This window comes from Suncus etruscus, chromosome 5 (assembly GCF_024139225.1).
Source record: "Suncus etruscus isolate mSunEtr1 chromosome 5, mSunEtr1.pri.cur, whole genome shotgun sequence".
In the NCBI taxonomy this organism is placed as follows: domain Eukaryota; kingdom Metazoa; phylum Chordata; class Mammalia; order Eulipotyphla; family Soricidae; genus Suncus; species Suncus etruscus.
Genome location: NC_064852.1, coordinates 12,155,220 through 12,167,635, shown reverse-complemented (window position 1 = coordinate 12,167,635; position 12,416 = coordinate 12,155,220). Strand labels below are relative to the sequence as shown.

Here is a 12,416-nt window from a genome sequence, read left to right as displayed (position 1 = left end):
CTGATTAGGCAACTCAGAAAGTCTCTGGCTGTTATCAAGTTTAAAACAAAATTGTTATAGATGTTTGAAAATATGATATTTTCTCCTGCTTAAGGATTCTCACAGACTCCAGAAATATTTTTCATTTGTAGTTTGAGATCCAATGAGAAAGAAATGAAATACAGTAACATAGCTGAGAAATAATAGCTGTTAACATTCTGTTAGTGTGGCGATCTTTTTAAATTGCCTGGTGAACGTATGAAATATAAAGGTAAAAGAATATAACAACGGGCATTCATGCGCTTGCCATTGCCAATGCAGGTGAAGCGCTCTGTGCGGGAACCTTTTTCTTGCTTTTAGATCAGCATCCTGTCCTCATGGTGGCCTGGGGAGATAAGAGGCTTTTCTCTTGTTTGGGTCTTTAACACCTGCCTTGGTCTTCTGGATGATTTATTCCACAAAGTGAGCGAGAAGACTGCTCTCTACTAGTGTTGTCTGATTTGCCTTTCTTCAAAATTTTACCCCTGGCTTTAGAGCGCCATTTGCATATGTCTGAAACGTGACAACTGTGAAATCCTAAAGACTGGCTGATCTGTTATGAGCCAGACATTGTGCCTGGGCCGTTCTCAAAATTTTCTCAAAATTTCACAGTAATTGTGTGTTTTTATTTAATAGATTGGGAAGGCGAGGCTTAGAGACACGGTGTAATGTGTCCAAAATTCTAGTCATTGACTTGTCGTGTTACTGGTTTAAATCCTCCCCATGCCACAGCCCGCATACTTGACTCTACACTGGTTCAATTCCTTGTCATTAACCATCATCTTTCTCGTTTGTAGGCAAAATCCAGAGACCACGTTCGAAGTGTATGTGGAAGTGGCCTATCCCAGGACAGGGGCCGTACTTTCAGGTATCATATGTTTGATAATACTGATTTTGCATGTTGTAGGATAGCCAGAGTAACATGTGACTATTGTGTCTAAAGAGTTATTTATCTCTAAGTATGTGTAAGTGTCTTCCCAGTTTATTTCGGCCCATTCCCTAGGAGGCGAGGGAATGGCTAATAAGCACAGTGACGGTCTGAATTAAGAGCCACTACCATCGCAGGCCTGAAGGATGGCTTTCCTCATTATAATCACTGGGTCTTGCTTTGTGTCTTTCACAGATGTCACTACTGAGTATGAAATATTGTCACCTTGCTAATGAGGAGACTTCGAATTAGGTTCCAAACAATAGAAAGCTCTGCTACTGAGCTGGAGGGACATTCGGATTTAATTCGGTGAATTTTATGTCTGCTGGGCAAGAAAGTTGGAAACCAGTTGAAGGAAACACCTCTCTGGTTTTGGTTTTAGGACTAATTGGGACAGTGATTTTGGTACCACTTGATGGCGACTGGAATTTATTCTAAGGACAAACTTTTCTTTCTTTTTTTTTTTTTTTTTTAACAGATGCTAATATTTCTCTTTTACATTGGTCTAGTATTTCTCACCACAGTTAAGATAAATGTTGGAGGGGTGTGGTTGCGGAAGTATATAAACCAAATTTGAAACAACCTGGTGAAATGGAAGGATTGGGAAGAAAGCTTTTTGTTTGTTCTGTTTTTGAACCCTAGTATATAGTGCTCAGACACTGCTCAGATTTGGGTGACTCTAGGCAGTGCTAGAGATCAAATACATGTCAGCCAGTGCAGGGTGGCAAGAGTCTTACCTGCTGTGCTGTCTTTCCCAACCCAGAAAGAATCTAGGTCCTACCTTTAGCCTCAAACATCTGATTCTGGGGCTGGAGAGATAGCCTGAAGGTAAGGCTTTTGCTTTACATGCAGGAGGTCATCGGTTCGAATCCCGGAGTCCCATATGGTCCCCCGAGCCTGCCAGGAGTGATTTCTGAGTGTAGATTTAGGAGTGGCCCCTGAGCCCTGCTGGGTGTGACCGAAAAACAAACAAAAACAAAAACAAAACAAAACACCTGCTTCCTCTCCCAATAGGCAATTCCTATCTTGTTTAATCTTTTCCTTACTTTTTTTAAAGTTTGAAAATAAACGATAAAAATACAAAAAATATCCCTTTTTTTAGATTCACCAGTTACTATTTTGTCATGTTTGCTTTATCACTTATCACTAATAAGCATATTAATTTATTATCACTAATAAGCATTATTTTTACTAAACCCTTTGAGAACTTGTTTTAGTTTTGTGACCCTTCACCCTAAATACTTTAGGACATTTCTCTTAAAAGTAAAGACTTTAGGGTCAGAGCAGTAGCACAGGGGGTAGGGTATTTGCCTTGCATGCAGCTGACCTGAGTTTGATCCTTGGCGTCCCATATGGTCACCCAAACCTGCGAGGAGTGATTTCTGAGCTCAGATTCCAGAGTAATCTCTGAGTGCTGCTTGGTGTGGCCAAGATACAAAATTAAATTTTTTTGGGGGGGCTACACCAGGCGGCGCTCAGGGGTTACTCCTGGCTGTCTGCTCAGAAATAGCCCCTGGCAAGCTTGGGGGACCATATGGGATGTCAGGATTTGAATCACCGACCTGCATGCAAGGCAAATGCCTTACCTCCATGCTATCTCTCCGGCTCCAGGAGTGATCCCTGAGTGCTGCTGGATGACCCCCCCCTGCAAAAAAAAAAAAAACAAAACCCTCGAACAAAAAGAGTAAATGCATTACTCTTTTTGGGATGCCAGGATTCGAACCACCATCCGTTCTGGGTTGCTGCATGCAACGCAAACGCCCTACCACTGTGTTATTACTCTGGCCCCTTTACTCTTTTTTTTTTGTTTTTTCGGGCCACACCCGTTTGATGTCAGGGGTTACTCTTGGCTAAGCGCTCAGAAATTGCCCCTGTCTTGGGGGACCATATGGGACGCTGGGGGATTGAACTGCAGTCCTTCCTTGGCTAGTGCTTGCAAGGCAGACACCTTACCTCTAGTGCCACCTCGCGGGCCCCCCTTTACTTTACTCTTTAAGAGTAATGTCTTATAACTCTACTCCGGGTATTAAAACAAGGAAATGTAACTTTCTCAGAACAGCAATGGCCACACTGAATCATTGTTCTGTTGTGTCTTTTTCAGACTGCTAAGGAGTCCAGTTTAGCGTGCTGCAGTCTTTTTAGTTTTTACATCCGTTTGGTTTCCTCTGATCTGGAATTGAATTCAGCTTTCCTTTACATCCTTTGGGAAGGACTTTGGTCTTGATTTTTTTTTATAGGAAGCTCTTGGAGTCAGATCTGATATGTCTGCTGATCAGATTCAGAATTGTTGGCAGGAGTGGCCAGTGTGACGATGCATCCTCATGTCTCCGAGCAGACATCTGAGGCTGGCCTCATGACATATGGGGAGAAGTTTGTTTTTCTTTTTTCTTTTCTTCTCTTTTCTTTTCCTTCCTCTTCTTTCTTCCTCTTCTTCCTTCCTTCCTTCCTTCCTTCCTTCCTTCCTTCCTTCCTTCCTTCCTTCCTTCCTTCCTTCCTTCCTTCCTTCCTTCCTTCCTTCCTTCCTTCCTTCCTTCCTTCCTTCCTTCCCTCCCTCCCTCCCTCCCTCCCTCCCTCCCTCCCTCCCTTCCTCCCTCTTTCCTTCCTTCCCTCCTTCCTTCCTTCCCTCCGTCCCTCCCTCCCTCCCTCCTTCCCTTCCTTCCTTCCTTCCTTTTCTTTCTTTTTTTTTCTTTAGCTCTGCATAATACATTTTAAAATTTACATGAAATAGGGCGGAGTGGCGGTGCAGGGCTTAAAGGCGTCCGCCTTGCATGCACTAGCCTAGGATGGACTGTGGTTCGATCCCCTGGTGTCTCATATGGTCCCGTAAGCTAGGAGTGATTTCTGAGCGCATAGCCAGGAGTAACCCTGAGCATCACCGGATGTGGCTAAAAAACAAAACAAAAGAAAAAAATTTACAAGAAATAGATGAGCCCTATAAATGTAAAATTTAGTAAGAGTAAGGAGAATTCTGAAAAATTTAAGGAAATAAAATCTAAATAACTGTGTTTTTAACAGAGGATTATTAAATGCATTCCTGTTTTACTGCCCTTCATGTGAAATAGTATTGTGTGGTTTTGTGGAAATCCTAATCTTGGCAGAAGGGTTCCCTGCCCTGCCCTTTGCCCTAGATGGAGCTGCTGCTGCTCTGACCCTTTTAGGACAGGACTGTCCACGGGAGGAGCTGTGCACAGGCACATTCCCACTCCCAGAGCCTGAGCCCTGCCCTTCTGACCATGCTCTGAGTGCTCTGGGTCCTATACAGACCTGAGCCTATTTCCAGAGTGGAGTCTTTCCTAAATTCATCCCCCTGTGGAGGGACTTGGCTCCTTATGTAGGCAACAAGCTCTCCTAGGTTCTCCTAGCTTCAGGGCTGTGTGTAGAAGGGCTTGGGTGTTACTTGACTCTGGAGGACATGACAGGCTGTATGTGAGGGCTCCTGCTGTGTGTGATGGAGCAGGTGGTGCTGGGCAGGTTGCCTCCGTCAACTCTTCCTCTCTGTCACATTCCTGTAGGTCTCTTAATGGAATCAGATCTCCCCAAATTTTTCAAGTGTATTTTGTCTTCCAGGCCGTTGTCAGTGGCTTTTTTGTCAGATAAAAGGTGAGAACATACTTGTCTAGGAGTCTTTATGCTCCTACTATATGCACCCTACTATCTTTAAAATACTTGGGGCCAGAGAGTTAGCACATCGGTAGGGTTTGCCTTGCACACAGCTGAACCAGGATGGATGGTGATTCGAATCCTGGGATCCCATAGGGTCCCCTGTGCCTGCCAGGAGGGTTTTCTGAGCACAGAGCAAGAAATAACCTCTGAGCGCCACCGGGTGTGACCCAAAAAACACCCCAAAAACAAACAAACAAAACCCAGACAACTTAGTGTTTGTCTGTTTGTACTCTTGCCTGGTCGAAGTGAATTTAACCACACTCAATGGTCCTTCTTCCTTTTTCCAAAGCTAACTACTCTCCTGACTTTCATGAAAATCATGTTTTCTTATTTTTCCTTACAGTGTTACCCTGTTAATATGCCTTCTTGAAAAAATAAAAGTGCCTATTTCTTCTTATTTTGTATTTTGTTTTGTTTTTGGGCCACACCCAGTGGTGCTCAGAGTCACTTCTGCACTCAGAAATTGCTCTTGGACCAATGGCTCAGTGGACCATCTGAAATGGAACCCGGGTCAGCTGCTTGCAAAGCAAACGGCCTACCTGCTGTGCTATTACTATGGCCCCAACAGTGCCTATTTCTATGAATTTTAGAAATAGGACAATTCTGTGTATCATATCTCACTTTTTTTTTTGACTGAAGATAGTAAGGGCCCTTCTTGTCATGCATAGTTTTTACTTTACTGTGTCATACTCTGGGCTTACATTACAGAAATTACAGAATTCACTTCTGCTGCTGAAGATGTTTAAAGATGTTTGCAGTTTTTTGACTGATACAAGGAATGCTGTTATGAGCTTTTTCGTATGTACTTATGAATCCACATGCGCATGATTTTTATGGGGTAGATGCCAAATTTGCTTACTGGGTCTTGCTGAACTGTTTGTCAAAGTTAACATTGTTACTCTACCTCTTTATTGTTTAGTAGTTTTTCTTTCTTGGCAGTGTCTATTCCTTTTCTGTTCTTCTGTTTTTTGTTTGTTTGTTTTTTGAGTGATGGCATACCAGGCAGCACTCAATAAACTCAGGTTTATTCCTGACTCTGTGCTTGAGGGTCATATTTGGTAGTTCTGGGGATAGTGCTGGGGATGGAAGTCGGGCCTCCCATACGAAAAGCATATGCTTCAGCTTGTTGAGTTTTCTCTCTAGCCCCAATGTCTTCACTCTTTGGCACCATTATATTGATCTTTGCCAAAGTATACATTTATTCCAGTATTTGTGGTAAATATTTCTGCAGTATGATCTTTTCATTGCTTTTGTTTGCATTTTTCTTTCTTTTCTTTTTTTTTTTTTTTTGGTTTTTGGGTCATACCCGGCAATGCTCAGGGGTTCCTCTTGGCTCCACGCTAGAACTCGCTCCTGGCAGGCTCGGGGGACCGTATGGAATACCGGGATTCGAACCAATGACCTTCTGCATGAAAGGCAAACGCCTTACCTCCATGCCATCTCTCCGGCCCCTTTTATTTGCATTTTCATGATGATTAATGAGGTTGTATATTTATTTTTTTGTTTTTGTTTTTGGGTTACACCCTGCAGCACTCAGGGGTTCCTCCTGGCTCTACGCTCAGAAATCACTCCTGGCAGGCCCCAGGGGACTCTTTGGGTTGCTGGGAATTTTTTTTTTTTTTTTGATTTTTGGGCCACACCCGGTAATGCTCAGGGGTTACTCCTGGCTATGTGCTCAGAAGTTGCTCCTGGCTTGGGGGACCATATGGGACACCGGGGGATCGAACGTGGTCCGTCCAAGGCTAGCGCAGGCAAGGCAGGCACCTTACCTTTAGCGCCACCGTCCGGCCCCAAGGGGATTTTTGTTTTGGTACTACACTTCCTGGTTACTCCTGGCTCTGTGCTAGTCACTCCTGGCAGGCTTGGGGTGCTAGGGATCTAACCTGGTTTGGCCACATGCAAGGTACGTGCTCTACTTGCTGTACTCTAGTCCCTTGATTTTAATATAGCACAATTTATTAATATTTTCCTACCCCTATTAATGTGAAGATCTTTTCCTCAAGTGGGCTGAAGCAACCATTATAACAGGTATGGTTCTTGCCATGCATGATTTGACTCAGGATATATTTCTGGCCTTCCATATGATCCCTCTCACGCCACTAGTAGTGCTCCCTGATTACAGAGCCAGAGTAAGCCTTAAGGACCGCTTGGTGTGTGCCCTCTCCCTAAAAAAACACAAACAAAAAGGAACTTATATATTTGCCTTTTACATATGTCTTCAGTATAGCACGGATTTTAGTTTTCTCTGAAATGCTTAACATCTGTAGCAGGTGAGCTTCAAACTTGATACCTCATCTGTGACACATAAAAGAAAACTCAGTAAAGCTAAATTAACAAATATTCTACTCCTCTAACTAAACTATTTTAATAAAATAAGCAAGGACTTCTAAATTATACCTAAACATTGCCCAGCAATGTGGAGAAGACCGTCCTGAGAAAGGTTAGAAGCTTTTGAAAGAAGACTTGTCTTTGTTCCTCTGTTGCTTGTTGATTGGTTGCTTTTGCTGCCTGTACTGTGAAGACGTGTATTGAAAATTGCATGTGTTCATTCCATGCTCTGGGGAGCATTCCCCTGAGATCCGTGGAAGGGACATGTGATCTGTCGTTTCTACTTAGACATTTCTTCCAAACCCGTGACTCCGAGTGGACACCTTCCAAAGGCTGCACAGACAATGCAGGACACGAATTGAATGAACACTGGCACTCTTTGGGGATTTCTGATTTCTTAGTTGTTATGACCAGCACAAGTTGCACTTATTTGATTCTTATATAATTTTTGTCTACTTCTATGACCTTATTTGTCTTTAGTAACTGTTATTAAATTTTTCCTCATGTTATGTAACAGATTATTATTATTATTATTAATTTTTTTTTTGCCAGTTTTAGTGATTACGGAACAATTTGGTCTTTGTTCCTTGGTTCTGCATCTCTGATCTCTGTCAAAGTATCCGAGCAAACTTAGGTAGAAACCTTCTACTACAGTACTAGTGTCTGGGCATAATCTTCTCTTTGAAGTTTGTTTGCATCCCCCAGAGGGATTAATTCCCTGCTGCGAGAAGGTGGGTTGGAAGCACTGAAACTACTTTATGGGTCTTTAATTGGAGGATTTACTCTACATTTTGTTCTATAAACTTCTGTGGGAGTTTTCATTCTTGCAATTTTTCTTATACCGTTGTTTGGTATGTTCTCATTGTAACTAAAATCATTTTCAAGTTATTTGACTACAAATTGGCAAATGATCCTGGTGGTTTTTTTTTTTTTTTCTATTTGTCTTTAAGTTTTTCTCAGTAGTTTATTGAGAATTTTTGAGTATTAAACATTTTTTTTAAAAATTTTAAGAAAATATTACACAGTAATAACTATCCTCAATATTTTTCTATACTTAGGTTCTTGAAGTCATCCTTTGTGTATGTATAAGTAAAATATCTAGCTGTGTGTACTTTTCCTGCTCTCCTGCAAAAATAAGATTTCCCCTTCAAAATAAGGTTCTAAAAACTTTTTTTGAAATTAAGATGACATTATAAAGATCATTCTAATTGCTGTGAATTGTTACATAATACTTCTGTATCTTTACTTATTTGACTTTTTAGTTAGTTTCTGGAGTTGTTCTGTTGTGATAAACAGTGCCAGTTAATGCTTCGTATTTAATTATATAGTTTTTAATGTTTATGACAAAGTTGTCGTTTTGTATGGATCCACTTTGTTCTCATTATTTCCCACCTCTCGTCCCCCACCATTCTACTTTTTAGGTTCTATTTACTTGATTATTCAAGAACGCACCTTTACCAGGGCACGCCAGGAAGCCACTAGTCTTCCCAGGCCTGTGTGCTTCCTGAGCTCAGCCTGTCTGACTGCATCTCAGCTCGGATGCTCTTGCAAGGGCCTGCTCTTGCCTGGTCCCGTGACCTGAGTTTCCCGGCCATCCTGGAGCGCTGGAATGCATTTCAGCGGCAAATGTCTGATTGCAATTGACAGCCCTGAGCACCAGGAGAGCGGCAGAATTGGGTTCTCCAACTGAACTGTGCAGTTCAGTTGAACTCACTTCCTCCCGGTCAGCTCCTTAGGCCTTTCTAATGCTCTGTGCTCTGCTACTTTCTGAGAAGCAGAAATATACTGGTGTGAGAACTCCCTGAAAAAAAGCATGCTCAAGGGGCCGGAGAGATAACATAGCGGTAAGGCATTTGCCTTGCAATCAGAAGGTTGGTGGTTCAAATCCCGGCATCCCATATAGTCCCCTGAGCCTGCCAGGAGTGATTTCTAAGCATAGAGCCAGGAATAACCCATGAGCATGAGCGCTGCCAGGTGTGACCCAAAAATCCAAAAAAAAAAAAAAAAAAAAAAAAGCATGCTCAAGACACTGCTTTGTTAGCCCAGTTTTTCAGCTGCCTCTGTATTAAGCAATAATCTTTAAAAAAAATCATGACTATAGAGGCTGCATGTGGCAGACCTGGGTTCAATCCCTGGCACCCTCTCTGATTCCCAAGAGTGTCAGGAGTGACCCCTGAGCTCATAGCTAGGAGTAAGCCCTGTCAGTGCTTGGTGTGGCCCCCAAACAAAGCAAAACATCATGACTTTAAAAAGATTTCTGACCAATCGCTTGCTTGTCTCTTTCCTTGCCTGAGCAAATCCATCTCAACCACTTAGTACTTTGGTTTTCATTCTGTAGGTCTCTCAGTATTTCAGCTGTGGGAATCTGTGGTCACAGAGGATCTGCAACGTTTTCAAAGATTTGATTTGTTGATTTGTTTTGGGACACACTCAGCAGTGCTGAGGGCCATTTCCGCCTCTTAAGATCAGGAAATCACTTTTAGTAATACTCAGGGCACCAAGTGATGCCAGTGACTAGCCCTGAGCCTCCCAATATGCAAAGCATGTGTCCAGCCTGGTGAGGCACCTTAGAGATTTTTGAAATATTAACTTCAAAAGAACAACTTTTTTTTTTGTTTTTGGTTTTTGGGTCACACCCATCAGCCTTCAGGGATCACTCCTGGCTTTACGCTCAGACATCTCTCCTGGCAGGCTTGGGGGACCAGATGGGATGCGGGGATTCGAAGCACCATCCTTCTGCATGCGAGGCAAACACCTTACCTCCATGCTATCTCTCTGGCTCCCAAGAGATCAACTTCTTTTGTCTGTCCCTTTGGAAGTGGAAAGGAGAGGAACAAAAGCTCTTTTGTGAGGTGTTTTAATTTTGATGATTTTAGCTTAGAGACATTAGTTTAAGATTACAGCTTCTTGTCTTTTTTTGTTTGTTTGTTTGTTTGTTTGTTTTGGGGCCATCCTGGTGGTCCTCAGAGGTTACTCCTGGCTTTATTCAGCACAATCGCTTTAGCTTAGTTTGCATCCCCTGAATTTTCCCGTGATAGTGACTTCATGGCCATTGACTTGGGATAGTCTAGGGATAGATGATCACTCACCAAAGACATGAAATCTTTAAGCACTGACGTTTTAGTGGAATAGAGGCATAGGAGAGCACTTTTTGGGGCCGGAGAGATAGCATGGAGGTAAGGCGTTTGCCTTTCATGCAGAAGGTCATCAGTTCGAGCACTGCCGGGTGTGACCCAAAAACCACAAAAAAAAAAAAAAAAAAAAAAGAGAGCACTTTTTTCTTCTCTTCCTCCTCCTCCTCTTTCTTCTCCTCCACTCCTTACTTTTTCTCTTTTCCCTTTTAGTCTCCTCCTCCCAATGAGCCCAGTGGCAATTCGAGGCCTACTGGTTTGGGCCCTTAAGTCACATTCAGCAGTTTGTATCGAACAACTGGCTAGTGCTGGGTAAAATGGAACATTATTCTGTGCCTGGGAGTAGACTGGGGCAGGGTCTTGCATATGTGAAGCATGTATATGCCCTAACCCAAGAGCTACTCATCTCATTAGACTCTCTAGGTATTTGCTTTTCTATGTTTTTGTTTGGTTTTGGGTCCTAGCTGGCATTGTTTGAGGGCTGCTTTCATTCAGTGCTCCTGATGTACTTTGAGGAGCCTGTGGTGCCAAATTCAGGGCTTCTGTATGCAAAGCATGTGCTCCAGTTCTCTGAGGTATCACTCTGCTCCCTCCCCTCACTGTAATTTTAAATATTGATTTTTAAAAAGCAAGGATAATTTTAAGAATTGTAATGTGACTCACGCCTTTTGTCAGGATTGTTAGAATAATGGTTCATTAAACGTTCATTAAATGGTTCATTAAAAGATTTTGTCCATCTAAGTAATACATATTGTTTCAACTTTAGATAAGAAAAAGATTTTATGAGGGCAAAACTTATGTTTTTCTCCTGTCTTTGCATTCTAACAATTAGAACTGTAATTGATGTTTATTGGGCCCTTTCTAGGTATTAAATGATCAAAGCTTAGATAGGAAGGGACTTGTTCAGATGATAGAGTTGTCATCTAAACTATACTCTGCCTGTTCTTTAGAGAAGTTTGTGAAATTCATGGCACAAATTACATATATGTGTGCACAGTGTAAAGAACAAGTGGAAATGCATAGACATATCTGAAGTAAAATATTGTATCTTTGAAGCCCCCCAAATGCCTCTCAAGTTACTGAGATCACATTTTGAATTTTCCCTTCATGATTAGGTCCTTGCTTAAAACTTGTGCTTTTCATTATGCTATGATGATGCTCAAAATGGGCTGTCTAGAATGACTTTGAATTGGTAGTCTTAAAAAGTAAGAGAGGAAAAGTCATTTAAAAGAAAAAGTTTGAGTATTTGGAGTTTTCAATGTCTTAAAGGTTCCTGGAAGTTCTCACAGTTAGTTTTAAAATAAAAATGGGTTTTATTTGGAGGAATTGAGGAGGAAAGAATTATGGGGGGGGGAGGAGAGAGAGAGAGAGAGAGAGAGAGAGAGAGAGAGAGAGAGAGAGAGAGATTGAGAGAGAGAGAGAGAGAGAGAGAGAGAGAGAGAGAGAGAGAGAGAGAGAGAGAGAGAGAGAGATTGAGAGAGATTCTCCAAAAGTGGAGAGAGCTTTTGTTTACAACCCAGCATGAAGGTAGGAAAGTGTGAACATCCACATTTCATGTGCTCTGGCAACATGGGCTCAGGCAGTGCATACGTGCCAGTCTCACAATTTTTTTTTTAAACTTATTGCCTTGCAAGCAGCCGATCCAGGACATAAGGTGGTTGGTTCGAATCCCGGTGTCCCACATCGTCCCCCGTGCCTGCCAGGAGCTATTTCTGAGCAGACAGCCAGGAGTAACCCCTGAGCACCCCCGAGTGTGGCCCAAAAACAAAAACAAAAACAACAACAACAAAAAAATTATTATTCATGACTGGTTCTTTTTGCTAAATCTGGAGTTCACAGTGTTAGGCTTTTGACTCCATAGGGGGACAGGCATTCACTGATCTACTAAAGCAGGGTTCTCAAACTCAATTTACCTGCGGGCCACAAGAGGCAAAGTCGGGGTGATCCTTGAGTGCAAAGTCAGTAGTAAGCCTTGAACATTGGGGGGTGTGACCCAAACAACTAAAACAAAACAAAACAAAAAAAGATTCCTCTAGGGCAGGGCCACAAAATGTTGTACGGAGGGCTGCAAATGGCCCACGGGCTGCGAGTTTGAGACCCCTGTAGGGTAAGATCCTTGTTAGTGGTGGGTTCTGGGGGAAAGTTCCCACTGTGTCACTGCACTCAGAAACTATTCCTGGAGGTACTCGGGACCATATGGGATGCCAAAGAACAAAGCAAAACAAATGCCCTACCTTCTATACTATCTGCTCTAGCCCTGTCTTCTGTTTTTTTTTCCCCCTAAAAAACACCAATCTTGATTCCACTAACCCTGGTGGTGCTCAGGCATGGGCTACTGCTGGCTCAAT

At 42.5% G+C, this 12,416-nt stretch overlaps 1 protein-coding gene across 1 annotated transcript in view; it reads left to right on the top strand.

The window, feature by feature from the left end:
• DENND1A (DENN domain containing 1A) overlaps positions 1–12,416 on the top strand; it is a 536,242-nt gene that overhangs the window by 51,120 nt on the left and 472,706 nt on the right. The window contains exon 2 of the mRNA XM_049774129.1: positions 816–886. Within this exon, the coding sequence (XP_049630086.1) occupies positions 816–886 (71 nt within the window). The remainder of the gene's footprint in view (positions 1–815; positions 887–12,416) is intronic.